The following is a 27,884-nucleotide window of genomic DNA, read 5'->3' as shown; positions in this document are numbered from 1 at the left end:
AAGCAGGATCAACGTCTGATTGCTTCCTAACACAATCTTCCAAGTAAAGCTTGACAACATGATCAAGTTCTTTATGAAACAAGGAGATGAATCCTTCAACAGCAATTCTTCTTGACAGAATATCAGGAAAGCTTGTACACACGAAAGGTACATTCTTAATGAGTTCCAGTCTGAACAAATCAACACCATTGAAGATGGGACCTTGAATTACTCCAAGAGAATGCGATGCATTGCGATTTCTGATAGAGTCCACAACTTTGCTTTCAATCAGAATGTCTGAAATCATCCTTCCGAAAGGAATGGTTGTTCTTGGAATATGAGGGTACTTCGCCCTTTCATCTTCTCTTGATTCAAAGATAGATGTTTTCAGATTCTCAAACAGAATATGAGAGATGTTGATCTCTATCTTTTTGCCAATGCAGAAAAGAGTGTACTTGTGCGTCGGACTGATGTAGGAGGAGAAGAGCATCCTTTTTCTATGGTGAAGAGAACCCAGAATAATCTCAGCCCATACTTTATAGAAAGGCCTTAAAGTGCCTGTGTTATGAGAATCAATTCCAAAAACCGTAGAGATTAGTTTTTCAACTGGAGTCCAGTCAACTGTATTGGGTTGAAGACCAGACCAACCTTCTTCATCATCAAGATTGTACAGCTTCCTGATGAGCTTCTCAGTGATAACCACTTCATGCCCTAGCACAAATGAAATGATGGCAGTTGGTGTAACCGTTGCGTGTACCCAAAAATCCTTCACAAGTTCAGGATAAATTGGACCAACCAATCTATCAAGATAATTAGACCATCCTTGCTCAAAGATTCTTGCATCACACTGAAAGCCATTAGCTTTAAGGTTGTTGATGTCCACAGCGGTTTCACATAAAACCTCCAAGTCCTTCGTGGGTATCAAGCAAGTTTTCAAAGGAGCATATTCATAATTTCGTAGACGGATTTGTGAAGAAGTAAGTCTCTCTTTTGAGGAAGATGAACAAGAGGAAGAGTTCATGATGATAATGCTTTGAGATCAGATCAGAGAACTAGGGTTTGAAGAGAGATGTAACGAAGTGAATGCACAAAATAGAGAGAAAGAGAGAAAAAAAAAGGAATGAAGATGAAGCGGGTTATTTAAAAGATTTAAAAAAGAAATCATTATGCATTTAATGAGAAATGACATTAGGAGAGAGAACACAGTAAATGAAATGATTTAATACAGTTACCTAGGTCGGCGTCTTTTCAACTGCACGCTTTGTACTAACCGTACAGACACGTGTTCACCATCAGATAATAGATGACAGTTGTAAATTTCAGAATAGACTTTACGCCTTCAGATTCTGATCACTGCTTCTTATCTGATCAACTTTCTCTTTTGGAAACACTCCTTCTGAAGTGTGCTGAAATAAATCTGAATGATCTTCTGATCTATTACTTCTGATATACACAGCTTCTGGAGGTTCACTTCTTTGTTCTGCAGCTTCTGATAAGACAAAACTGTATCTGCGGAAATTCTTAAGCTCTTTGTTTCATCAGAAACAAGTTTATCATCAAACCAGATGTTTATTGATTCGTCCACAATTAATATTTCAATATTGTATATTCTGTACCATTTAGAGCATTCAGAATAAACAAGAACGAAACAACAATGCTTTAGAGACCAACAAAACAGATGGTTCCAAGACTAATAAGCTTTCTTCTCTGATTTCCTACGAACATAGATTCTTCAACATATTTAGGTGCCAGAACTTGGAAGACTATCCTTCTTCCCTTCAAGTGTTAAGACCAACTTGAGTCCAGGTGACATGTCATGTTGATTTTTATCTTCTTTGTCCCCAAGAGAATCTGCAAAAGAAATAGTCTTTTTCTTTGGTACCCACATTTTCTTGGGTCCTTTCTTGTTAGATTTTCTCAAGTTCTGATTGAACTTGGGTTTAACATTGTAAGCAATAGGAGGAACAGCATGATAATTTTTAATGTGAGTTTCATGATATTTCCTAGGTTGTGTCACATGCTTTTTGGTGTGTGCAATGTGAAAACTTTGAGCATGTGAAGTGTGCCTAATATCATGGGAGTGGCCATACTTGAACTGATCATACAATGGCTTGTATGTGATTTTCATTTCATCAACAGGTTCAAGTTTGTATGGGTTTTTACCCTCAAAACCAATGCCAACTCTTTTGTTTCCAGACACAGCATATATCATAGAAGCTAGCTGACTTCTGCCAATACTTCTAGATAAGAACTTCCTGAAACTTAAATCATATTCTTTCAGAATATGGTTTAGACTAGGAGTGGATTTTTCTGAATCAGAAGGAGATCCAACATTATTGGATAATTTTAAAAGTTTTTCTTTTAATTCAGAATTTTCCAACTCAAGCTTCTTTGTTTCAAATTTAAATAGCTTTTTCAGCTTTTTGTATTTGAGACTAATTTGAGACTTGAGTTCCAGAAGTTCAGTTAGACCGGAAACTAACTCATCTCTAGTAAGTTCAGAAAATACCTCTTCAGAATCTGATTCTGATGTAGATTCTGATTCGTCATCTTCTGTCGCCATCAGCGCACAGTTAGCCTGCTCATCTTCAGAGTCTGAATCATCTTCTGACTCATCCCAGGTTGCCATAAGACCTTTCTTCTTATGAAACTTCTTCTTGGGATTTTCCTTCTGAAGATTTGGACATTCATTCTTGAAGTGTCCAGGCTCATTGCATTCATAGCACATGACTTTCTTCTTGTCAAATCTTCTGTCATCAGAAGATTCTCCTCGTTCAAATTTCTTTGAACTTCTGAAGCCTCTGAACTTCCTTTGCTTGGTCTTCCAGAGTTGATTTAGCCTTCTGGAGATCAGGGACAGTTCATCTTCTTCTTCAGATTCTGATTCTTCAGGATCTTCTTCTCTAGCCTGAAAAGCGTTAGTGCATTTCTTGATATTGGATTTTAATGCAATAGACTTACCTTTCTTTTGAGGCTCATTTGCGTCCAGCTCTATTTCATGACTTCTCAAGGCACTGATGAGCTCTTCCAGAGAAACTTCATTCAGATTCTTTGCAATCTTGAATGCAGTCACCATAGGACCCCATCTTCTGGGTAAGCTTCTGATGATGTTCTTTACATGATCAGCCTTGGTGTATCCCTTGTCAAGAACTCTCAATCCAGCAGTAAGAGTTTGAAATCTTGAAAACATCTTTTCAATGTCTTCATCATCCTCCATCTTGAAGGCTTCATACTTCTGGATTAAAGCTAGAGCTTTAGTCTCCTTGACTTGAGCATTTCCTTCATGAGTCATTTTCAAGGACTCATTGTAGCACCCTGATTTTTACCCTACGATTCTCGTTCATTTGCATCATTGTGTTTTATAATATGTTTTCTAACCATTAACCAAAAATGGCAAAAATATGTCTTGTTTCTCTTTCATTTTTGTTATAGGGACTGGATCGAAGAAAAGTGGGATTTGAGAAATGATTCGATTTAAAGTCAACATTTCAAGTCCAAGTTCAAGTCAAGATTTATAATTTCTTTTTCTCATTTCTTTTTCAAGTTTATGGTCATTTTGTGATTTTTTATATTAATTTTTAGTATGAAATTGTCAATTTTTTTTAGTTTTATTTCTTTTTATTTCCATTTTATGAAACTAACCAATTTCTTATTATCACTTTTATTATATCTCCATTATTATGCTTTTTGTTTTTTCCCAATTAAATAGAGAATAAAAAGGATGCAAATGGGGCCCTCAAAAGAATGATGTCACGGTTTCCGCACCAAGGATATTCACGATTACATATTTTCAGCAAAGAGAGAAATCACGTTTTCAGCTATTCCTTCATCAACTCATGCCTTTACCACCTCACCTGAGATCCTAATGAAATTCAAAATCAGCATGGTTCACACATTTCATATTTCAGTTTCAATTTCATAACAAATTCCATTAGAACTCAATCTTGTCCATCCATTCAAATTCATCAAGGGCTGAGAATCCACCCACAGGAATTCACACGGATTGCAAACTTTCACTCACAAATCTGTAACAAACTTTCCCACATTTTTTTCTCAATTTCCCTCTTATTTTCTTCACACAATCCTCACCCTCACTCTTCTATATAAGAAACAGTTCACATACCAGAAAAGGGAGGAGAAATGAATACCGTTATGCTGCCAAAATCTCACCAGAAAACTCTCCTCCACAACTTGATCCAACCTCCATACCAAAACTCACCGTAACTCTGCTTCAATCATCCATCTAAACACCGTTTCGAACTTTCACCGACTGCAACTGCATACTCTTTCAAATTTCACGCAAAGTGTTATCACCGAAGCCACACTTTCTATAGTTTCATTAACCTGCTTCCATTCAATTCGCACCAACCTGCATATAATCCACATCAGATCTTCATCACTTCACTTAAATAAATCTGCAGCAACAAATCAAACGCCGGCGCGAGCTTCACTCATGGAAACGGTTCAGACGCAATCTTCAACAACTCAGCCGCGAGTAACTTGCGAGTCCAGTTCAGTTTCGTGAAACGCAGAGGAAGCATACAAGAGGAGGAAGATCGAATCACAGAGGAAAGGAGAGTCGAGATTATCGTGGATTCGTCCCTCCGAGAACATTCGGAGCCGGTTAGTTTCATTTTCTGAATTTTCTTCATTCTTGTTATAACCTTCATAGTTTGATTTGAATTACCATGATATGCTCACTGTTGCCATGCTTAGTGTTGCTTTGATTGAGTTATTGCCATGTTTCTATTGCTTTACCATGCTTGCTGATATTGAATCTAGTTATTAGCTTTCTGTTTGTTTGAACCGTGTTGCTGTTATCGTAAATAGAGAGGTTAGAGATATTGTACAAGAGTTGAATGTTTATTGTTGTTGCGAGAGGCCGAGTGAGAGAGTATCATCGTTGTTGTTGTTCGAGCTCAGAGTATTATGTGTTGCCATGTTAGAAGTAGATGAACACGGAAGCAGATGAAGTGAGTTATACGAAACAGAGCTTATTGAGACGGAGTTTCGGTGAGAGATCGAGATTGAGAATGAGGTTGGTTTCAGTTTTGCTGTTGTTTTATTTGTTCGATTGATTGAGAGCAGAGAGGAACGTTAGCAAGGGATTTTGAGAGAAGTTTTTGTTGTTGTTGCATTCAGAGGAGAGAGGCGTTTGATTTCGGTTTGGATAAGGATGGAGAGTGGATTTCACTGTGTTGTTGTTTTCACGTTGTAGTAGAAAGAAGATGAGGACCGAATGACTGAAAGGGGAGGCGGACTCCTTCGTTAGCTTTAGGGTTTTTTTAGTTTTAATTGGATTCGGTCCAATCCGGCCCATTCCCAGCTTCCTATGTGTAGCCCATGCGTTTTTCCTCTTCACACCCACCAATTCCTGCGCTCCACCCCCTCTGGCAGGCTTGTTATTTTCTTTTGGGCCAACATAATCTGGGCCCAGCGACTTTCTCATTACACCTTCCCTTTTATTTGTCTTTGAAGCCCATTTCTTCTTTGTTTTATCATATTTGTTTTCACTTTAGTTTTATTTTGATATTTGTTTTAATTTCTAATATGATATTTCTAAAATACCAAAAACATGCTTTTCTTTTAAATTTAGACTTTATTTTCATTTTCATATTGAAAACCACAAAAATATTTTAACTTGTTTATTTTCTTTTTTAGCTTCTTATTTGTATATATTCATCTTTTATATTTTCTTTTAAAATGTTTTGTTCGATTTTCTTTTATTTTCTTTTATGCACATGTTAACTCCGTTCCACGACAATTGTTTGAGTCTCAAAAGGTCGAGCAGCAGTGGAATGCGACGTTTAACATCACACACACACAAAATGTTTTGAGCCGAACTACGGCTGCTCTGATTCCTTAATCGGGATACGTAGGCATTAGGTCGCGGGGCCTGAACGAGCAGAATTTTGTAAATATTTTCTTTCTTTTCCCCGTTATTCTTTTCTCTTCTTCCTTCGAGCGTTTCCCTTTAGTTTTAGCTTTATATTTCTAGATAACACCCTTAGATTTAGACTAACAAGAGCGGATCCCGTCGAGTACGACGGACGTGAGGAGTGCTAACCCCTTCTCCTTGCGTAACCGACACCCTTACCTAGTTCTCTGGGTCGTAAGACCGTTGTTTGTTTTCCCTTTAGGTTTTACTCGATGTTTTCCTTTCCCATTTTTGGGATAAATAAACAATCGATGGCGACTTCATTGATTTCATCTTGATGATTTCTAACCAGTTGTTTCAGCTGGCGACTTCACTGGGGAAAGATTGACCTTTGCTAGGCCCATCCTGAGTGTCAGTCCTAGCTCTTGTTTGTTTTTATCTTTGGGTGTTTGCTTTCTTCATGCTTTATTTGTATATTTGTATATATTGCTTTATTTGCTGTTATATTCTGGTTATCTGCTGTTCTGTATATATACTGTTCTGGATCTGTTGTTTTTTTGGTGGGTGGGATGTTACTGAGGTAAAAGGCCCAATACACAGGCTATGAGTGATACCATAGGAACTAGGACTAGAGTGGCCGTGACGGACAGAAGGCGTATGCCTGATTGATCTGATCACGTATCCACGGGCAGAGCTTGGTGGAACGAGGCAACATCGTATGATGGCGCCTACGTTCGATCCTCTGTTGGCTTTTTGACCTACCCTGGCTTAGATTCACCCGTGAGTGGGGCGGGAATCAATCATTTTACAGGTACATTGTTGGTGACTATGGTTCTTGTTCAAGTGGTTCCATTTCTGTTTGATGGTGACTGGGTTCCGATCCTATTGGTTACTATGGTTCTGCTAGTTACTTGTTTGCATCCGGCATTACATCTTGCATTGCATATCATTGCATAGTTCTCACATTTGTCCAGGTTGCCCGAGATCTTATTTCCAGTTGTTCTTTCTCCCAGTTAACTGTTGACCGTCAAGCTGTTTCCTCAACACCGCTACGGAACTAGAGCTGCTGTTAGACAAAGAATGGCAGACCAAGAGAAACATAACATGGAAGTCAGAATGGAAATCGATGAGTTGAAATCAGGCATGGTTAAGCTTACTGAGATGATGCAAGTGTTGATGGCAAGGACTGACCCACCTCAGAGGACTGTTATTTCCGAAGTCTCTACTACTGTTGTTGATCCTTTACAGGTTCAGAAGCCACCTTCTACTTGGCCAGAATTTGGGTTACCTGAGAATTTCTCTCCAACATATGTCAATGCTTCTATGGTGGGTCAAACTTCGAGGCAGGTATTTCAACCTCCAGTCTTTTCTGAACCTCCACCTGTTGTTCATACTACTGCTCAAGTTGTTCCGGCTCGTTATGACAATCCTCTTTATGACTACCGTTCTGTTGGTTCTCGAAGTGTTAGTCAAGGAGACTGTGGTGAAGTGGAAGAAGTCCGTGAGCAATATCAGGCATTGGAAAAGAGACTAAGAGCTATGGAAGGAAGAAATTTCTTTAGTGTGAATGCTGATAATATGGGCCTTGTTTCAAATCTTGTCATGCCTTCCAAGTTCAAAGTTCCTGAGTTTGAGAAGTATAAGGGGCATACTTGTCCAAGGAGTCATTTGACCATGTATTACAGAAAGATGACTGCTTATACCAATAATCAAAATTTGCTCATTCATTGCTTTCAAGACAGTTTAAGTGGTGCTTCTTTGAAATGGTACATGAGTTTGGAAAAGGGCTGTGTTCAAGACTTCCAAGATTTAGCTGATGCATTCATGGAACAATACAAGTATAATCTGGATATGGCACCTGATCGTCGTCAACTTCAGAACATGGCTCAGAAGGAAAAGGAATCTTTCAAAGAATATGCTCAACGTTGGAGAGAATTGGCTTCCCAAGTTGAACCACCTCTGTCTGAGAAGGAATTGACTAGCTTGTTCATGGATACTCTCTCTCCTTTCTTTTGGGAGAAGATGATTGGAAGTGTGTCTTCAAACTTCACTGATTTAGTAACAATTGGTCAAAGGCTAGAAGAAGGAATCAGGAAGGGAAAAGTGTCTGTTGCTGTTGATTCTACAAAGAAACCTTTTGGGGGTTTCCAAAAGAAGAAAGAAGGTGAAACTAGTGCTGTTGAAAGGCCTCGACAGAGAGCTCAACATTATGATCAACCTCAGATAGCTGCTGTTCAAGTTCCTCATCAGAATACCGGTCAGAATCAGAATCGTGCTGCAAGGCCTAAAACAGAGTTCGATCCTATTCCAATGACTTATACTGAATTGTATCCTCACTTGGTTCAACTAGGCTTGATTACTACAAGGTCTTTTACTCCTCGAGATCCTCCTCCTGCTGGATTCAGGGCTGATCTTCACTGTGAGTACCATCAGGGAGCTGCTGGTCATGATTTAGAGCATTGTTACGCATTGAAGGCTAGAGTGCAAGATTTGGTCAGGGGAAAGGTGATAGATTTCACAGCTCGTACTCCAAATGTTGTCAACAACCCTTTTCCAGTTCCTAACAAATGAAGTTTCAATCAAAGTCAGATTCTCTCCTAAAGCCAAGTGTTTCTGACAGGACAGCTCATCCTTGTTGTTGATTAGTCACTAGGCCATGTTTCTTTACTGTTTGCATTTCTTTCAATTGTAATGTCTGTTTACTTTTCAAACTTGTTTGTTTCCTACTGTTAATTGTAAATGAAATGAGCATTGCATGTTTTGATTCAATTCTTCTCATTTACTGCTTTATTTCTTTCAAAAAAAAAAAAAAACAAAAAAATATGTTTCTTTTATTTGTTTTATTTACCATGTTGTCTATGCAAAGATTTGAGGGAGGATGATGAAAACAAGATACCCATGATTGCTGTTAGTGTGCTTTTGAATAAAACTTTGCTGATGATGTACAGGCCTTGTTTCAATTCCCAAACACTGGAGAAATAAGGAAGTTAATCCCTTGTCAACCCCTCAGAGCCTTCGAAGTTGGAGTTTTCTTTTTAAATGAAAAAACCTGCAATTTTAAACCGGGGATGGGTAGTTTTCAGTTTATTCATCTATGCATTCAAATACAAGAGTTTCATTCAAGATACCTTTTAATAAAGGTTGTAATCACAAGTTTTCCTTCGCACACATCCAAGAAATGTCGAAGACGTCCTTCAAAGTCAAAAGTAACGATGATGATTCTCCGCAATTGTTAAGCAAGGCAATCACTATCTTTCAAAAAAAATGAATAAAAAAGAAAAATGCAAGAAAAGCCCGCTAAGTCAAAACCTTTGAAGGAGACTTAGGCAAAAAATATATTGGGGCATCCCGCTGACTGTAATCTCAAATAAAACAGTTCAGGCAAAAGTTAGGGAAATCAAAAAAAAAAAAAAGTCACAAAAAGAAAAAAGAGAAGTCAATAAATTCCTAAACAATAAAATATTGTAAAAGAAGTGACAGCCATCTCAAAGTATATTCCTTGGCTTCTTAATCATCATTGTTATACAAGTGCTGCAATTCCAAGTTCTCTTGAAAACCTGAATGCATAGGTTGAATTAACTGAATGTAGGATGGAAGTTCATCACGAAGAAAGGGTGGGTACAGATAAAGTTTGAGCCTTATACCATTTGTTTCTGAAACCGTGAACCAGGCCAAGTTACAACCTTTAAAAGTCCTAATTGAGGCCAGGTTTATTTTGAAAGCATACTACAACAAGGTTGCGTTAACCTGACTCCAAAAGTTGTGCCAATCATTTGTCTTGATCTTTTTAATTTACCTTTTTCTTCAAATGCTATGTTTCTTTGCCTTTCTCTGTTGCTTTACAATTCTATTCCTGTTGATTTCAAAAACTTGCATGTTCTTTGCATTTAGATTACCAGTTTTAAACAAACTTTTTTTCCTGTAAATAGCATTCCTCCTCAAGGAATTTCAAACAGTTCAGAAATTGGTCCGTGATCTCATCAGGGGCATTTCACTTCAAGGTCCTGTTCAAGGTTTATCTCAGTACAAGCTATTCTCAGATTTGGTTTATCATATCTCTTTCAAGACTAATGCTGGGGCAAGTGTTTCCAAATGCCCAATAAAGTTGTCATTCCAGATTACTCAAGCTGAGGCCATGATCAATTGTTCTACATTAATCAGTCAAGCTGGGGTAATCTTCTTCAAGAGAATTCTCCAGGCATTTTTTTAGTCTCTCTCAAAAGATCAGTTCAGTACAGTTCGCAAATGTGATTGAAGAGTTTTGGGCAGTGTTCCATGTGTTGAGGAATCAGATATCCTTTTCTGCCGCACAAAAGAGTCTCTCTTAGTTGTCACAAATAAATGCATTGCATTAATCATTCATATCATGCATAGAAAAATTTCATATCATACATAAAAACAAATTCATATTCATTTGCATTTTCACCTTGAGATCAAAGTCCAACTTACTTTGCATCTATCTAATTCAGATTTATCCCTTCGGTTCATTTGTCTTTGTTTATCCGATGTTTATTCCGGATGTGTTCCCTTTACGACCATGTTTTATCTTGGTTCCCTTTACAACCTTGTTTCATCTTGGTTCCTTTACAACCATGCTTTATCTTGGTTCCCTTACAACCATGCTTTATCTTGGTTCCCTTACAACCTTGCTTTATCTTGGTTCCCTTACAACCTTGCTTTATCTTGGTTCCCTTACAACCATGCTTCATCTTGGTTCCCTTACAACCATGCTTCATCTTGGTTCCCTTACAACCATGCTTCATCTTGGTTCCCTTACAACCATGCTTCATCTTGGTTCTCACTTTATTCAGATTTATTCTCGGATATTGTGATTTCTCACCTCATTCAGATCCATTCCTGGATGTTGTGATACCTTTCTTCAGATATCTTTTTCATCAATTTTTTATACTCATTCCATTTCCAATTTGTCTCTCGTGGCGCTATATTCCCCACGAAGATTCGAGTTTGTCTCATATCATATCATTCAAAAACAAAAACAAAAAAAGAAAAAAGAATTCATACATTCATATCATTCTTGGGGCATCTTAGGCTAAAAATCGGGCTTTGTTTGTATTTAAGTATCTCCTATCTCCCAATAGAAGAAACTTAAATAGGGGCAGCTGTAGCACCCTGATTTTTACCCTACGATTCTCGTTCATTTGCATCATTGTGTTTTATAATATGTTTTCTAACCATTAACCAAAAATGGCAAAAATATGTCTTGTTTCTCTTTCATTTTTGTTATAGGGACTGGATCGAAGAAAAGTGGGATTTGAGAAATGATTCGATTTAAAGTCAACATTTCAAGTCCAAGTTCAAGTCAAGATTTATAATTTCTTTTTCTCATTTCTTTTTCAAGTTTATGGTCATTTTGTGATTTTTTATATTAATTTTTAGTATGAAATTGTCAATTTTTTTTAGTTTTATTTCTTTTTATTTCCATTTTATGAAACTAACCAATTTCTTATTATCACTTTTATTATATCTCCATTATTATGCTTTTTGTTTTTTCCCAATTAAATAGAGAATAAAAAGGATGCAAATGGGGCCCTCAAAAGAATGATGTCACGGTTTCCGCACCAAGGATATTCACGATTACATATTTTCAGCAAAGAGAGAAATCACGTTTTCAGCTATTCCTTCATCAACTCATGCCTTTACCACCTCACCTGAGATCCTAATGAAATTCAAAATCAGCATGGTTCACACATTTCATATTTCAGTTTCAATTTCATAACAAATTCCATTAGAACTCAATCTTGTCCATCCATTCAAATTCATCAAGGGCTGAGAATCCACCCACAGGAATTCACACGGATTGCAAACTTTCACTCACAAATCTGTAACAAACTTTCCCACATTTTTTTCTCAATTTCCCTCTTATTTTCTTCACACAATCCTCACCCTCACTCTTCTATATAAGAAACAGTTCACATACCAGAAAAGGGAGGAGAAATGAATACCGTTATGCTGCCAAAATCTCACCAGAAAACTCTCCTCCACAACTTGATCCAACCTCCATACCAAAACTCACCGTAACTCTGCTTCAATCATCCATCTAAACACCGTTTCGAACTTTCACCGACTGCAACTGCATACTCTTTCAAATTTCACGCAAAGTGTTATCACCGAAGCCACACTTTCTATAGTTTCATTAACCTGCTTCCATTCAATTCGCACCAACCTGCATATAATCCACATCAGATCTTCATCACTTCACTTAAATAAATCTGCAGCAACAAATCAAACGCCGGCGCGAGCTTCACTCATGGAAACGGTTCAGACGCAATCTTCAACAACTCAGCCGCGAGTAACTTGCGAGTCCAGTTCAGTTTCGTGAAACGCAGAGGAAGCATACAAGAGGAGGAAGATCGAATCACAGAGGAAAGGAGAGTCGAGATTATCGTGGATTCGTCCCTCCGAGAACATTCGGAGCCGGTTAGTTTCATTTTCTGAATTTTCTTCATTCTTGTTATAACCTTCATAGTTTGATTTGAATTACCATGATATGCTCACTGTTGCCATGCTTAGTGTTGCTTTGATTGAGTTATTGCCATGTTTCTATTGCTTTACCATGCTTGCTGATATTGAATCTAGTTATTAGCTTTCTGTTTGTTTGAACCGTGTTGCTGTTATCGTAAATAGAGAGGTTAGAGATATTGTACAAGAGTTGAATGTTTATTGTTGTTGCGAGAGGCCGAGTGAGAGAGTATCATCGTTGTTGTTGTTCGAGCTCAGAGTATTATGTGTTGCCATGTTAGAAGTAGATGAACACGGAAGCAGATGAAGTGAGTTATACGAAACAGAGCTTATTGAGACGGAGTTTCGGTGAGAGATCGAGATTGAGAATGAGGTTGGTTTCAGTTTTGCTGTTGTTTTATTTGTTCGATTGATTGAGAGCAGAGAGGAACGTTAGCAAGGGATTTTGAGAGAAGTTTTTGTTGTTGTTGCATTCAGAGGAGAGAGGCGTTTGATTTCGGTTTGGATAAGGATGGAGAGTGGATTTCACTGTGTTGTTGTTTTCACGTTGTAGTAGAAAGAAGATGAGGACCGAATGACTGAAAGGGGAGGCGGACTCCTTCGTTAGCTTTAGGGTTTTTTTAGTTTTAATTGGATTCGGTCCAATCCGGCCCATTCCCAGCTTCCTATGTGTAGCCCATGCGTTTTTCCTCTTCACACCCACCAATTCCTGCGCTCCACCCCCTCTGGCAGGCTTGTTATTTTCTTTTGGGCCAACATAATCTGGGCCCAGCGACTTTCTCATTACACCTTCCCTTTTATTTGTCTTTGAAGCCCATTTCTTCTTTGTTTTATCATATTTGTTTTCACTTTAGTTTTATTTTGATATTTGTTTTAATTTCTAATATGATATTTCTAAAATACCAAAAACATGCTTTTCTTTTAAATTTAGACTTTATTTTCATTTTCATATTGAAAACCACAAAAATATTTTAACTTGTTTATTTTCTTTTTTAGCTTCTTATTTGTATATATTCATCTTTTATATTTTCTTTTAAAATGTTTTGTTCGATTTTCTTTTATTTTCTTTTATGCACATGTTAACTCCGTTCCACGACAATTGTTTGAGTCTCAAAAGGTCGAGCAGCAGTGGAATGCGACGTTTAACATCACACACACACAAAATGTTTTGAGCCGAACTACGGCTGCTCTGATTCCTTAATCGGGATACGTAGGCATTAGGTCGCGGGGCCTGAACGAGCAGAATTTTGTAAATATTTTCTTTCTTTTCCCCGTTATTCTTTTCTCTTCTTCCTTCGAGCGTTTCCCTTTAGTTTTAGCTTTATATTTCTAGATAACACCCTTAGATTTAGACTAACAAGAGCGGATCCCGTCGAGTACGACGGACGTGAGGAGTGCTAACCCCTTCTCCTTGCGTAACCGACACCCTTACCTAGTTCTCTGGGTCGTAAGACCGTTGTTTGTTTTCCCTTTAGGTTTTACTCGATGTTTTCCTTTCCCATTTTTGGGATAAATAAACAATCGATGGCGACTTCATTGATTTCATCTTGATGATTTCTAACCAGTTGTTTCACTCATATATGTCATAGGCCGTTTCCCTGTTAGATATCTTCTCATATTCAGCATGAGAGATAGCATTCAGCAAAACAGTTCTGCATTTATGATGATTCCTGAATAGCTTTTTCTGATCATCATTCATCTCTTGCCTTGTCAGCTTTACGCCACTGGCATTTACTGGATGTTTGTAACCATCCATCAGAAGATCCCATAGATCACCATCTAGACCAAGAAAGTAACTTTCCAGTTTATCTTTCCAGTATTCAAAGTTTTCACCATCAAATACCGGCGGTCTAGTATAACCATTGTTACCGTTGTATTGCTCAGCAGAGCCAGATGTAGATGCAGGTGTAGGTGTAGACTTTTCACTTTCATCAACCATCTTTTACTGAAGCGTTTTTCTCTTCCTGAATCTTTTCTAAACACGGTTAAGTGCTTGCACCTTAGAACCGGCGCTCTGATGCCAATTGAAGGATAGAAAAACACTTAGAAAGGGGGGGTTTGAATAAGTGTAGCTTTAAAAACTTGACAGATAAAAATAAATTGCACAGTTATTTTTATCCTGGTTCGTTGTTAACTAAACTACTCCAGTCCACCCCCGCAGAGATGATTTACCTCAACTGAGGATTTAATCCACTAATCGCACGGATTACAATGGTTTTCCACTTAGTCAGCAACTAAGTCTTCCAGAGTCTTCTGATCACACACTGATCACTCCAGGAACACTGCTTAGATACCCTCTAAGACTTTTCTAGAGTCTACTGATCCACACGATCACTCTAGTTACAATCTGCTTAGTTCACTCCTAAGACTTCCTAGAGTATTCTGATCCACACGATCACTCTAGTTCCTTACAACTTAATGTAATCAATCTAAGAGTATTACAATTGCTTCTTAAAAGCGATAATCACAACTGTGATATTTCTCTTAACGTTTAAGCTTAATCTCACTAATGTATTACAACAGCAATGTAGTGAGCTTTGATGAAGATGAAGATTCTGAGTTTAGATTTGAACAGCGTTTCAGCAAGTTTGATATGAGTTGTTTTGGTGCAGAATCGTTAACCTTGCTTCTCATCAGAACTTCATATTTATAGGCGTTGGAGAAGATGACCGTTGAGTGCATTTAATGCTTTGCGTGTTCCGTACAGCATCGCATTTAATGTTATACGCTTTTGTCAACTACCTCGAGCCTTGTTCACGCTGTGTCTACTGACGTAGCCTTTAGTAGCTTTTAACGTTCCTTTTGTCAGTCAGCGTAGCTTGCCACTTGTACTTTCTTCTGATCTGATGTTTGTGAATACATCGTTTGAATATCATCAGAGTCAAACAGCTAGGTGCATAGCATCTTCTGATCTTCTGACCTTGAAGTGCTTCTGAGCGTGATACCATCAGAACTTCAGTGCTTCTGTTCTCTTGTTCTTCTGATGCTTCCATAGACCCATGTTCTGATTCTGCTTCGACCATCTTCTGATGTCTTGCCAGACCATGTTCTGATGTTGCATGCTAAACCCTTGAGACAAAGCTTCTGAGCGCTGAATTATGCGTACTCTTTATATATTTCCTGAAAGGGAAATTGCATTGGATTAGAGTACCATATTATCTTAAGCAAAATTCATATTATTGTTATCATCAAAACTAAGATAATTGATCAGAACAAATCTTGTTCTAACATCATTCAATGCTCTCTTAGAGTTGTTGAGAGAAGCTATGCCTTCATTGAACATCCCTGATACGTTCAACAAAGCAAAAGGCATGATAAGGGACTTAGGTTTGGATTATAAGAAGATTGATGCTTGCCGTAATGATTGTATGATATATTGGAAAGACCACGAGAATGATGCGTCTTGCCATGTTTGTGGTGCTCCACGGTGGAATGAAGATGTAAAAGAAAATGATAAAGTTGAAAAAAATCAGAAGTCTCATAAAGTTCCTTCAAAAGTTTTGAGACACTTTCCCTTGATTCCTAGACTTCAACGACTATTTATGTGTTCAAAGACAGCTGGCTCATTAAGGTGGCATGATGAAGAGCGTTCAAAAGATGGAAAGTTGAGGCACCCTGCAGATAGAGAAGCATGGAAAGAGTTTGATAAATGTCATTCTGAATTTGCTGACGAGCCACGTAATATAAGACTCGGATTGGCCAGTGACGGATTTAATCCATTTCGAACCATGAATTTGTCTTATAGTACTTGGCCCGTGGTATTAATACCATATAACTTTCCACCTTGGTGGTGCATGAAGGCTGAGTATTCTATGTTGTCTTTATTAATCCCTGGACCATTTTCACCCGGGAATAATATTGATGTGTACCTTCAACCTTTGATAGAGGAGTTGAAAGTTTTATGGGATTTGGGTGTAGAAACATATGATGCATCACTAAGTCAAACTTTCCAAATGCGGGCAGCTCTCTTGTGGACTATTAGTGACTTTCCTGGGTATGCTATGTTGAGTGGGTGGAGTACAAAAGGGAAACTAGCATGCCCTTGTTGTAATTATGACACTAATTCAATATATTTAAAGAATAGTAAAAAGGTGTGTTATATGGATCATCGTGTTTTTTTGCCTGAGGATCATAAATATAGGTCAAATACTCGGAATTTCAATGGGAACATAGAAGATAGGCCACCACCAGAGTTGTTAACTTGGGAACAAATATCGGAGAAACTAAAGGATGTCAATAATGCTTTTGGGAAGTTGCAAAAGAAAATTAATAATGGTCCATGGAAGAAGAACTCAATATTTTTTGAGTTACCGTATTGGAAGCATAATACTTTACGCCACAACCTTGATGTGATGCACATAGAGAAAAATATATTTGATAGTATAATTGGGACTTTGTTGGATATCCCAGGAAAGACAAAAGATCATAAAAATGCACGTTTAGACTTGCAAGAGATGGGTATTAGAAAGAAACTTCACCCCAAAGAGGTAGATCAAGGTAAAAAGTCAGTGTTTGCAAAAGCATGCTTTTCCATGACTCCAAAGGAAAAAACTACTTTTTGTTCTGTATTGAAAAATGCAAAAATACCAGATGGATGTGCTTCAAACATTTCAAGATGTGTTCAACTTGCTGATAAGAAAGTTAGTGGATACAAGAACCACGATGCACATTTCATGTTGCATTACTTGCTTCAAGTGGCTGTAAGAAGCACAATGGCAAGCCATGTTGCACACCCATTAATTCGTCTTTGTTCATTTTTTCGTTGTTTGTGTCAAAAGGTGATTGAGGTGGGAGACTTGGATATCTTGCAATCTGAGATTGCAGAAACACTTTGCCAATTCGAGACAATTTTCCCCCCGAGTTTCTTTGATATAATGGTTCATTTGCCAATACATCTAGTGAATGAGGTAAGAATGGGAGGACCTGTTCAATTTCGGTGGATGTACTTTCCAGAAAGATATCTAGGAAAATTGAAGGGTTATGTTCGTAATAAAAGTCGTCCTGAGGGTTCTATTGCTGAAGGTTATTTGGTTGAAGAATGTTTGACATTTTGCTCTCGGTATTTGCATAGTGGTGTTGAAACAAAATTCACCAAAATGACAAGGAATAGTGATAAATGTGATCCTCATGAGGTTGAAGATGAAATTCCAAGATCTTGTCTTAATGTTGGTCATCCTATTGGAGGAAAGAGAAAGGGTGAAGCAATTTCTTTGGATTGCAAATCAAGGAGTTTAGCCCATCGTTATATCTTATTCAATCATGAAGATGTCCAAAAATTTATAAGGTAAATGAATATACTTGTAGGTTCCAATTACATAAAATAATTGTTTTACAATAACTTTAACAGTGTAATTTTAATTGTAGTGAGCATGAAAATGAAAATTCCAATAAGAGAAAGGGGTGGAGCAAAGCAAAGAGTCAAGGTTTAGATTTTGTTGAATGGTTTAAGAAGCGTGCAATGTTAAGTGATGTATCTGGAAACCTTAGGAAGCTCTCCAGAGGACCAAATAACATTGCACGGAGTTTTTCTGGCTATGTGATTAATGGATATAGGTTTCATACAAAAGGACGTGATGCTAGGCGTAAAACACAAAACAGTGGTGTGACACTAGCGGCAATAACTGAAAGTTTTTCAAGTACCAAAGATGAGAATCCAATAATACAATCAATAACTTACTATGGATTGATTACTGAAATAATTAAGGTAGACTATTATGGGAAGTTGAAGTTTGTGTTATTTAGATGTGATTGGTTTGAAGTTGAAAAGGAAAAATATGGAATGACCTGTGTTTACTTCAACAAGAGATGTTACGTGGATGATCCTTTTGTATTGGCTTCTCAAGTGCACCAATGCTTTTACATTCAAGATCCTTTTGATTCAAATAAACATTATGTTATGAAGTCTATTCCGAGGGATTTTTTTAACATGAATGAACAACCAAATTCCAATCCCCATGAGCCGTATAATTGTGATCCATCAGATCATGCAGTGAATCTTGCTTCGAGCGATGAAATTTGTGATGCTGAATTTGTTAGGAATGACATTCCACCCACAATTGTTGATAATTTCATACCTGTGCCAGATGTAATAGAATCTGATGATGATTCAAATTCATGACAATTTTTATTTATGTTATGTGTTTCAATGATATTAAGGTATTAATACATCCATGTATTAGATATGTATTTGTTTACAAATATGAGATCTAGGTATGAGCATCATTTGCTATCCAAAGGAGTTTTGAACTGTTTTTATAAAATTGTATTGGATTCCTTCAATTTCAGAAATGAAAATCAATTTATAAGCTTGTAGTAAGTTTTACATCATGTATAGTTCTGTTTTAGGGTGTTTACATGCTGCTTTTTCTATTTTATGCTTATGCTTATTTAAGTATTGAACATGCCTATGGTTAACAGAACCCTTTCATGTTTATTGTTGCATGGTTTATACATCAAAATGACTAATAGTTATAATTTTTAAATAATCAACATTTTTGACATGCTGTTTTGCAATTATAATGAAAAGTAATAAAAAATTTATTGTCTGATTGTTTCTATTACAGGAAATGGCAAAAAAGAATGATTTTGTGTTTGATTTCCAAGCTAAATCTAGCATAGATTTAAAGCGGAAGATGAAAATCAAGGTTGAAAATGAAAAGGCTTTAAAAGACAACACAACAAATCAAGGAAGCAATCATACAAACACCAATGTTGGAAACATTCAAAAGTTGGACCATCGAAAGCAATCAAAAGTAGAAGTCTCTAAGAAAATGGTTGAATTGAGCAAAGTGTCTGTTCAGAAAAATAATAAGAATCGGTTGGAAGTAGATGCCTCTAAGAAAACTAGTGAATCAAGCAAATCAGAAGTAGAAGTTTCTAATAAAGTTGCCAAGCTGAGCAAAGTGCATATTCTAAATAATAACAAGAGACAACTAGAAGTAGAAGCCACAAAAGAGAATAATAACAAGAGGCAACTAGAAGTAGAAGCCACAAAGATGAGAAAAGAGCATGTTCTGAACAATAATACAAAGAAGAAATTGAAGTCTGCAATGGATCATCAAGTTAAAGGTTCGATTGAATCACGAGTCTCAAAGAACACCAATGAGCAAACTAAAGAGGTAAGTTATTAAGGAATGCTTATAGCTTTAATCTATGTTTTCTTAAATGCAATATAGCTTTAATATTGCAATCCCAAAAATTGTGGGCAGTCCATGGCGGAGAGCCAAAATCCCGCATACAAGCCACTTTGCGGTGCCGCTATAGTGGATTATGACGGAAAAACTCACAATATAGGCTGATATTTACCATCACAGCGAGCCCAAAAACCATCATGTATATCCGTCATAGCAGCCACGCCGCCGCTATTTGATAATACTGCTTGTCATTTCTTGGATCCTAGTGTTTTCTTTATTTTCTTTCTTTCCCAATTTTTTTACTTTCCTTAAGCACAGTAACATATCTTGTTTTAAAAACTTCTTCTGTTAACATTGATTTTTCATCCAAAAGGGCTAAGGAAGGGATATGTCTCCCTTGAAGAGGGGGATATTGATAACAATTCAAAACATGTCTGTAATTTCTGAAACAAAAAGTCGTTGGAAATTAATTTCTTAAGCTTATTACCCTTCTTTCTACTAAGTTGTATCCTATGTTTCTAAGAATGCTTATGGTTGGGAAAGTCTCTTCGAATCTTTTCTTTTGCCCTAATTTCCTTCTTACTCTATAAGAAAACTACTAGTGAGAGCATTATTTCAGAGAAAACAATTATTAGTAGTAAGAGTGTCCCTTCCAATCGGGTAATAAATATTTCTTCTTTTTTAACCAAAAAGAAAGTGATTGATAGGATTACAACTAAAGAAGATCAGGGTACTTTGAAGCTTTAATTTGTAATTGCATCCTGGCTAAACTATCTAACCTAGTTCCTTGCAACAATCTAAATTATTTTCAATTAGTATTGGTTGATATATAGTTCATTATTCTTTTAATTCAGATTCAGCAAGGCCTCAACAACACTATGAACAAGTCTCATCAAGCCTTTGAGAAGAAAAAAAGTATTCCAAAGTGTCCAGCCATGCCACTTAATGAATATCTCGATAAAAATAAGGAACAAAATGGAGTAGAGGAATTTGACGATGAAGATATAGAAGAAAATGAAATGGAAGAAAATATGGAGAATGGTTGCAACCATGATGGTGAGGAAGTTGAGGGAACAAATGTAAATAAAGCTGAAGGTAATACATTAGGTGCTTCATCCTCGGGATTAATAAAAAAACGAGGAAAGACTTTATGTCGGAAAATTCATGCACGAGAATTCAAAGATAGACAAGAGATCACCTTGAATGAAGAAGGACAACCAATTGGGCCAGATGACAAGACAGTGTCTGAACTCAGTAGTTTTTTGGGGACACTAGGAAGAAGTTCATATTTTTGTCCTCTCACTTTCACTAGTTGGATTGCTTTGGCCAAATATTGGGAGGAATGCAAAATAGATCCTGTGTGGGATTTTGTCAATGTAATTAACTTTTTTATTTGATTTTGTGTTTGTTAGCATATTTTAATGTATATATCTTTCTAAATATATATTTTTTGCAGGAAAAATACATTGTCCCAAAGGAAGGAAGGAAAGCTGTAATTGCTATTGTAAATGATGCTTGGAGGCGGTACAAATGCTTGCTTAAAAAGAACCATTTTAGTAAGTATAAAACCATGCGCGAGCAGCTAAAAAATCGTCCACAAGAAGTACCAGAAGAAGATTTTAAAAAGCTGTTGGAGTATTGGAGAGATGAAAACACTAAAGTAAGCTTCTTCTTTTTTTGTGAATAATAGACTGTTGAATGAGTTTTCTTTTGTGTTCAATACTTGAAATTAAAGTAAATTTCTATAACAATGAATGTAGGAAGTCAGTCATCAAAATGCCCAAAATATAGCTCAATTGAAATGGAGACATCGAATGGGGAATAAAGGCTTTGCTGTTATAAGAGAAAAAATGATATTGTATTTTAAATTATTCTTTCATTTGTCTCCCATCTTCCTTTTATTTTAAAAGGAAACCCTTTTGGAAATTGGATCATACTTTTGATTAATATAGCTCACCCTAGAAGTCACCATTTAATTAATATTCTCATACTTTTGTTTTATTTGGTTTAGCGTGAAAGTAATGAAGATAAAGAACCTCCGACTCAAGCTGAAATGTTCATTGCTACACGACAAAGTAAAAAAGGAAAGGAGTTGGATCAAGAAACCAATCATGCAATTGTAAGTTATCGTTATTAAGTGTTATTGTTGTGTCTACTAACCTTAGTTCGTTTATTTCCCGGTGTACTACTAACGTTATGTTTGCAAATCAATTTGTTATTGAAACTTATTGCCTTTAATCTATTTTGGTCACTTGAAACAAAAAATATGGCATGGTGAAACAATAGATATTAATTAGAATGTAGTATTGTTATAGAAGGCAAAATATTGTTCTACATACATTTAGAATGTAGTATGTTACTCAAGCTTATTTAACAAGCTTATTTAGAATATATTAATGCTATATAACAATTTTTAACAAGTTTCTTGTTTGTTGAATACTATTGTTCTACATATCAATTTGTGAAGATAATATTTTTTGAAAGTATATTATGTATGCTAATAATATTTAACAATATTTAACAATATTTATGTATGTTGAACATACTGTTAGTGTTTTGATTGCTCTATTATTTACCTTTTATTTACTACTACTATATTATGTATGTTAGACAAAGCTTCAAGACTTGATTGAAAATCATGGAAAAACTTCATCAGAGGCTTTTGAAAGCGTATTAGGCAAACAAAAACCTGGGAGAATGCGTTGCTACGGAAGAACCACAACACCGACTCTCTTGAAAAGAAATGAAGAAATTGCAAAACTTAAAACAGAGCATGCTGCTGAGGTTAGACAATTTAATGATAGGATACAGGAGATGGAGGAGAAACGTCGTCAAGACAAAGAGGAAACAGATAGAAAAATTCAGCTTCTTCTTAAGACCGTTTTGAGTCAAAATGCCTCAGATTTGAATATAGATGCTCTGGCAGCTTTGATATCAACTCCTGCAACTGATGCTAACAGTGTTTTACGTTCTTCTACATCAACACATGCTCCAACTAATGATCAAGTAAGATTGAATTTTTATTCGTTAATTACATTGTAATTTTAGAGCCTTCAGATAATAATCTTATTTAAATTATATAATTTTATTTTGCAGGTCATGAATGATAATATCAATGAAGATTTTCAATCATTCGAAGATGAAGAGACTTAGATGTGGATGTAGATGTTTCACTTTGTTTTTATAGATTGAATATGTCATTTTGATTATGAATGATGATTGAGAATAGAATATATTTCAAGATGTTTTGTTGATTGTGAATTAATGGTTGACATTGTGATATCTAATTTGAAGTTGTTTTGTTCATTTTGAATCAATTATTGAGTTTAATATATATATATATATATATATATATATATATATATATATATATATATATATATATATAATGAATTATGTTATTTATTATGTTTTTTTTTTTAAAATGAAAGATCATTTTAAAATTTGTATGTGAATATTAATATATCAAAAAACATTATGAGTGATGTTATTATCAGGTTTACAAAATAAAATCATTTTTGTAAAAAAAAAAAAACAATTTCTTGCAATGGTTTTAAACAGTTGCTGTAGTAGTAAAAGCGTTGTCGTAGCCTTTGAAGAAGAAATTCAGATATTTATCTATTAGAACGGTTTCAAATCTAGTACGGGTAAAACTGTTGCTGTATTCCATAAAATAACCGTTCTTTATTAAAATCAATACGACAACGGTTTTTATTTGACAACGGAGTATAACCGTTGTTGTATGAGGCCGTTCCCAAAAGAAAAATACAACAACGGTTCTGAAAAGGGCGTTGCTATTGAATAAAAAACCGTTCCGAAAGGCAACAACAACACCTCGGTCTGGAACAGCCAAAAAACCGTTCCCGTATGTAAAGGCAACGGTTTTTAAATATTTTACAACAGTTTTTTCCCGTTCTCGTATAGTTAAAATGTTGTAGTTTACTTGGAGGGCGACCACTTCATACTATTAGAAATGCTAAAGTTATCAATATGGTTATCGAACACAGAGCAAAACAAGATTAAGCCGTCAAAGCCAATTACACTTAGCTGAATTTAATATAGTTTACAATAATGATATAATATGAAAAGATTGTTTCAAATGCATGTAGGAAATATAATGAATGCATACTAATAACTCGAGCTTGTTTAACTAGAGGCACTAAGCTTTGATGTGGTTTCATTTGTGGATTCCACTTCCATCTTAATTTCTTGTTCAACAAGCTGCTTTATATCCATTGGAAAAGTGAAGCCTGAATTAAGTGAATTATAAGACCTTCTTGCAGTGAGTAGGTTCCAAGCCTCAGTGGGATGGAACTCATCCCAAAACACATACTCATTCCTATTATTGCATGGTTTTTCATCGGGAATACACCCTCCAGTCAACCTTACTGGACAACAAGGGGCATTTGAAACAACAAAACCTGAAATCCATGGAAAATGCTGCATCGTTATATACATTCTATATCCTCAATCAAATACAATAAATTGTTTTAAATAATAGTGTGTACGAAAAATTGCTATATAATGACTAATAATCGATCCATCAAATTGTTGTTGACTACCGAAACTAAAATATATCAGTTACTAAACCAGTACATATATATATACCAAAATTTTAGAAGAAATAAAAACTAAAGATATTACCGCCCGAATTCTGGCCATCTGATTCGAATGTACTGTTTATGAAGATAAATTTTGAGTCGGCAGAGAACTTATTATTGAGTTGATCCACTAGAGATTTAAGCTCGCCATTGAAAATGAATGGAGGAGCATTCTCCTCTTCAACACAAACTCCATTTGTTCCATGATTCAAGATGGCATTTGGAATGCAGCCCAAGAGGCCCAACGCAACTAATACATATTTCCTTGCTCCAATGTCATGTAGAACCTGTTATGGCGTTATTATAAACCACCATCATATTATATGTAATACATATTAGATGTTATTATAAACCACCATCATATTATTATTATTATTATTATTATTATTATTATTATTATTATTATTATTATTTAAATGAATTTATGAAAAAATTGAAGCAAAGAGATATTGAGGTGGAATGTACCTGTAAATTCAAAGATAACTCTTGAATTAGAGCTTCTGCATACTGCTGAGGAGTATAAATGTGGCTAGTTGAATAGAGTTGGGGAAGAAAGTAATTGTTTATGTAATCATTACTTCCAATATTCACATAATACAAGCATTTGTTGAGGTGTTGTTGAGCTTTGTCAATACTTCCAAGTCTGCTAGCAATTTGAGAAACTATAGCTCTGTGATTTGTTAACTGTAATCCCAAGCTGATAACAAAACCCTATATACACATGGACATAATGTAATATAACATAAATCATGTGGTCATCTATTAAAAACCAATTGAAGAACAGGTTAAATAATCAAAGAAATTATTAGCCTTTTTGATGTATAGCATACCATAGCCATGCTTGTCTCGTTGCGAATTCCAGCCCCGCCGGATGCATAGTTGACACCTTTGAGTATGTCTGAACCACTAGTGTTTGCAAACGGTGGAATAAACATCTCAAATCCCAAAAGTTGAGCTGCAATCATTGAAAAATATTTCTTTAGTTTGAGCTGAAAAAATTTCGTAATAAAGTTAAGTTGGAATAATGTTACTTATTATGTCGATCGCAGTTCGACCGTTGGTAAATCTTCCGGTTGGGCCGATCGGAAAGTCCATACCATAAGGTTTGTAATTAGATTTTGGAGAAGTAGGAATATTGTTGTTGTTACCACTATCAGATAAAGAGTCTCCAAAGATAAAAACACAAGGAACTTGGGATTTCCCATTGACACAATAATGCAAATAGCTCGTAGACAAGATAAGAATAAACATCACTAACCATGTCTTGAACATAGATTCCATTTCAAAGAAAAAATCTAATGAAGTTACTGAATCTAGGAAATAATAAAATTACATAAATACTTAAACATTATATTTACTTTACACACTATTCATCAATAATTTAAAGATATTTTTTGGTTGCAAAAGTACCTCGTTAAAAACACGTGGATATACTATTTTTGTTCTTATGTGGCGTGTGTGACATGTAATGTCTAACGTCATCATTTTTCTATTATTGTACCGCACCTTTTATAAATTGACCGACCATTATGTCTTTCTCATTCAATGATTATAGTACTTTTCGTATTTTTATTTAATATCATTTCTGGAATTTTTAATCTAATTATTTATGCAATTATCATTTTTTTATTTTTTAGTCAATTTTTAATTTTCTTTATTATTTAAATTTCTATTTTAAAAACTAAAAAATACTTTTATATTGTATTGGTTATCAATTAGGTTAAATATGTTTGCGATCCTTTGAAATATTTCATCATTTAATTTTAGATTTTATAACAATTTCCTTAGAATAATTGTTCTCTTAAATTTTTTCATCTATATTTTTGGTCTTTGCCATCTACTTCCTCTTACAGACGCTACCATGACACGCCACGTCACTTAGAACCCACATCCCGTTTGACTACAAAAATCGCGTTACATTATGGGGGTTACAAACATCCCTTAATTTAGTGATCTTCTTGTTTATTTTTCTCTTTTTATTCTCCATCACCAAGAATTGTTTCGAATTTAATGCATTACCTATAATATACTGCACAACCACCTATTGCTCTTGCTATAGCCACTGCTATAAATAATACATTTCATGACGAAGCTTCCACCTCAGCTAGGAAAAAAATTAGGTATTATGCATAGGCGTGTGATGCTTAATTTTAGTATAAAAATTAAAAACCGAGGGGAAAAATAAATCTGGACACGCTTCGAATCCCAACTTTTGCAATTTATGTTTTTATTTGTTTATAAGTGTAAACTAAATGAACTAACCCTTCGGTTTGTCGAAATAACCGAGGGATCAAATATTCAGATTTCACTATAAAAGCACTCGCAAAACAGATTTAAACCTAATCCTTACTTATATGAAGCCGCCCCAAACCCGCATGCATCATTCTTTAGGATAGACTGTAAGACAGAAAAATTTTCAATGTTCTTCTATCTAGAAAATAAATTCCGCCGTTGCAATCTATCTCACATAATGGTGTTGATGTTGTTGTTATTGTTGTTGTATTTTTGGTCATTTGATAGATTACACGTGCCGAAAATCAATCTTGCTTCAAAAATTTGTTGTACATTTTCAACCAAAGAAATAGTACGACATTTCTTGTGTACTCCTCTCTTTCAAACAAAAGACTGTTAAAAAAGGTGAATTTGAATGCAAAATTCTAATATTCAAGCAAGATTCTTTTAGAAGTTGGAACTTAAATAGAGAAGGGAGCTTCAACTTGCCCAAAGCAAGGAGCTTAACCTTTGAAAAGAATTATTGTAAAAAAATTATCTTAATATTCTATAAAAACAACGTAATATTTAAAAACCAATTATTCACCTTGATTTTAATCAAAAACCGAGGTGATAGTTTAAAGGAGATGATAATTTACCTCGATTTTATATTTAAACTTAGGGGATAATAACAATAATATTTTACTATAAAAAACTCGTTAAATAGATTTTACCTTAATCCTTAATAATATGAAACCGCCCTAAAGAGAGGAAATATTTACCATCGCTACAACATATCTTTGGGATGGATTGTAAGTGCAGAAAATAAAAATTATCATTGGCCTTGGAAATAGATCTCTAGCATCTTGCATGAGATCCCTAGCATATAAATTTTAATATCATCGAAGATTTGTTGCATACAATGTATTTTTAATAATATGTGAAAATAATGTAAAAATAAAATAAAATGTGCATTCACCTTGGTGATTTGTCATGACTCAGGTGATAGTTAAGCATTTTTTCTTTACCATATACATCAGTATTAACAAATCTTTGTTGTCCATTTAATGGTTATCAATACTCAAGACGTTGTCATTAGTGATGTGTGTGAAATCTAAGTGACATCCATTATAAAAAAGCATACTGAACATTGAAAATTTAACCTAAATGAAACATATGAAGTGCTTGAAACCTAAGGACGCTTATAAAAGTTCTCTATGATGGACTGCTAGAGGAGAAAATTTTATGAGTTCCAATTTTATTTTCTTAAATATTTATTCGAACCAAAAATGATTTGATTTCTTATATTAATTATATTACCATTTTTTCAGAAACAATTGTATTTAAGATCCAATAAAAGATCTTCTCCAAGATTCAATAATTCGAAGATCTAATGTCTAGATCTCGAGGGAATTTTACTTTTATTTAGATTCCTAGGGAATTTTATTTTTATCTTGAACTCTAGAGAATTTGACTTTATTTTAATTTTAATATTTCGTGTAAACAATGTAATATTGGATAAACAATGTAATATTCTTGGTAAACAATGTAACAACTTTAAAATAATAATAATAATAATACCTCTCGATATTTTGAATAAAT

General features: G+C 35.3%; 4 protein-coding genes across 4 annotated transcripts in view; 3 read left to right on the top strand and 1 right to left on the bottom strand.

Annotated features, from left to right (window-relative positions):
• Positions 1-21,377, top strand: part of LOC131593824 (uncharacterized) — a 42,775-nt gene extending 21,398 nt beyond the window's left edge. Inside the window, exons 4-7 of the mRNA XM_058866205.1 lie at positions 18,901-19,455; positions 20,325-20,846; positions 20,927-21,130; positions 21,231-21,377. Of these exons, the coding sequence (XP_058722188.1) occupies positions 18,904-19,455; positions 20,325-20,846; positions 20,927-21,130; positions 21,231-21,377 (1,425 nt within the window). The 5' untranslated portion in view covers positions 18,901-18,903. The remainder of the gene's footprint in view (positions 1-18,900; positions 19,456-20,324; positions 20,847-20,926; positions 21,131-21,230) is intronic.
• On the top strand, positions 15,604-18,455 carry LOC131593840 (uncharacterized). The gene is made up of 2 exons (XM_058866206.1): positions 15,604-17,621; positions 17,702-18,455. The coding sequence occupies exons 1-2, from the start codon at positions 15,604-15,606 to the stop codon at positions 18,453-18,455; spliced, it is 2,772 nt and encodes a 923-aa protein (XP_058722189.1).
• A 109-nt stretch (positions 21,378-21,486) lies between the features above and the next one.
• Positions 21,487-22,623, top strand: LOC131593808 (uncharacterized). The gene is made up of 3 exons (XM_058866204.1): positions 21,487-21,589; positions 22,081-22,476; positions 22,567-22,623. The coding sequence occupies exons 1-3, from the start codon at positions 21,524-21,526 to the stop codon at positions 22,621-22,623; spliced, it is 519 nt and encodes a 172-aa protein (XP_058722187.1). The 5' UTR covers positions 21,487-21,523.
• Positions 22,624-23,499: 876 nt separating this feature from the next.
• Positions 23,500-25,404, bottom strand: LOC131644824 (GDSL esterase/lipase At1g29670-like). Its single transcript, XM_058915419.1, has 5 exons — positions 25,103-25,404; positions 24,902-25,026; positions 24,537-24,782; positions 24,115-24,358; positions 23,500-23,891 (listed from the first exon to the last, which is right to left on the bottom strand). The coding sequence occupies exons 1-5, from the start codon at positions 25,350-25,352 to the stop codon at positions 23,617-23,619; spliced, it is 1,140 nt and encodes a 379-aa protein (XP_058771402.1). The 5' UTR covers positions 25,353-25,404; the 3' UTR covers positions 23,500-23,616.
• Positions 25,405-27,884: the final 2,480 nt, after the last annotated feature.

Source organism: Vicia villosa, linkage group LG1, assembly GCF_029867415.1.
Source record: "Vicia villosa cultivar HV-30 ecotype Madison, WI linkage group LG1, Vvil1.0, whole genome shotgun sequence".
Lineage (NCBI taxonomy): Eukaryota > Viridiplantae > Streptophyta > Magnoliopsida > Fabales > Fabaceae > Vicia > Vicia villosa.
This window is presented reverse-complemented; position numbering and strand designations above follow the sequence as displayed.

What these genes read in the sequence shown, in the direction of transcription:
- LOC131593840 (XM_058866206.1), top strand. Translation starts at nt 15,604, where the DNA reads ATGCCTTCATTGAACATCCCTGATACGTTCAACAAAGCAAAAGGCATG. An exon ending in GATGTCCAAAAATTTATAAG is followed by an intron (nt 17,622 to 17,701) that starts GTAAATGAATAT and finishes TTTTAATTGTAG; the next exon opens with TGAGCATGAAAATGAAAATT.
- LOC131593808 (XM_058866204.1), top strand. Translation starts at nt 21,524, where the DNA reads ATGTTCATTGCTACACGACAAAGTAAAAAAGGAAAGGAGTTGGATCAA. An exon ending in AAGAAACCAATCATGCAATT is followed by an intron (nt 21,590 to 22,080) that starts GTAAGTTATCGT and finishes TATGTATGTTAG; the next exon opens with ACAAAGCTTCAAGACTTGAT. An exon ending in ATGCTCCAACTAATGATCAA is followed by an intron (nt 22,477 to 22,566) that starts GTAAGATTGAAT and finishes TTTATTTTGCAG; the next exon opens with GTCATGAATGATAATATCAA.
- LOC131644824 (XM_058915419.1), bottom strand. Translation starts at nt 25,352, where the DNA reads ATGGAATCTATGTTCAAGACATGGTTAGTGATGTTTATTCTTATCTTG. An exon ending in ACGAGACAAGCATGGCTATG is followed by an intron (nt 24,783 to 24,901) that starts GTATGCTATACA and finishes ATGTGTATATAG; the next exon opens with GGTTTTGTTATCAGCTTGGG. An exon ending in AGATGGCCAGAATTCGGGCG is followed by an intron (nt 23,892 to 24,114) that starts GTAATATCTTTA and finishes CATGGATTTCAG; the next exon opens with GTTTTGTTGTTTCAAATGCC.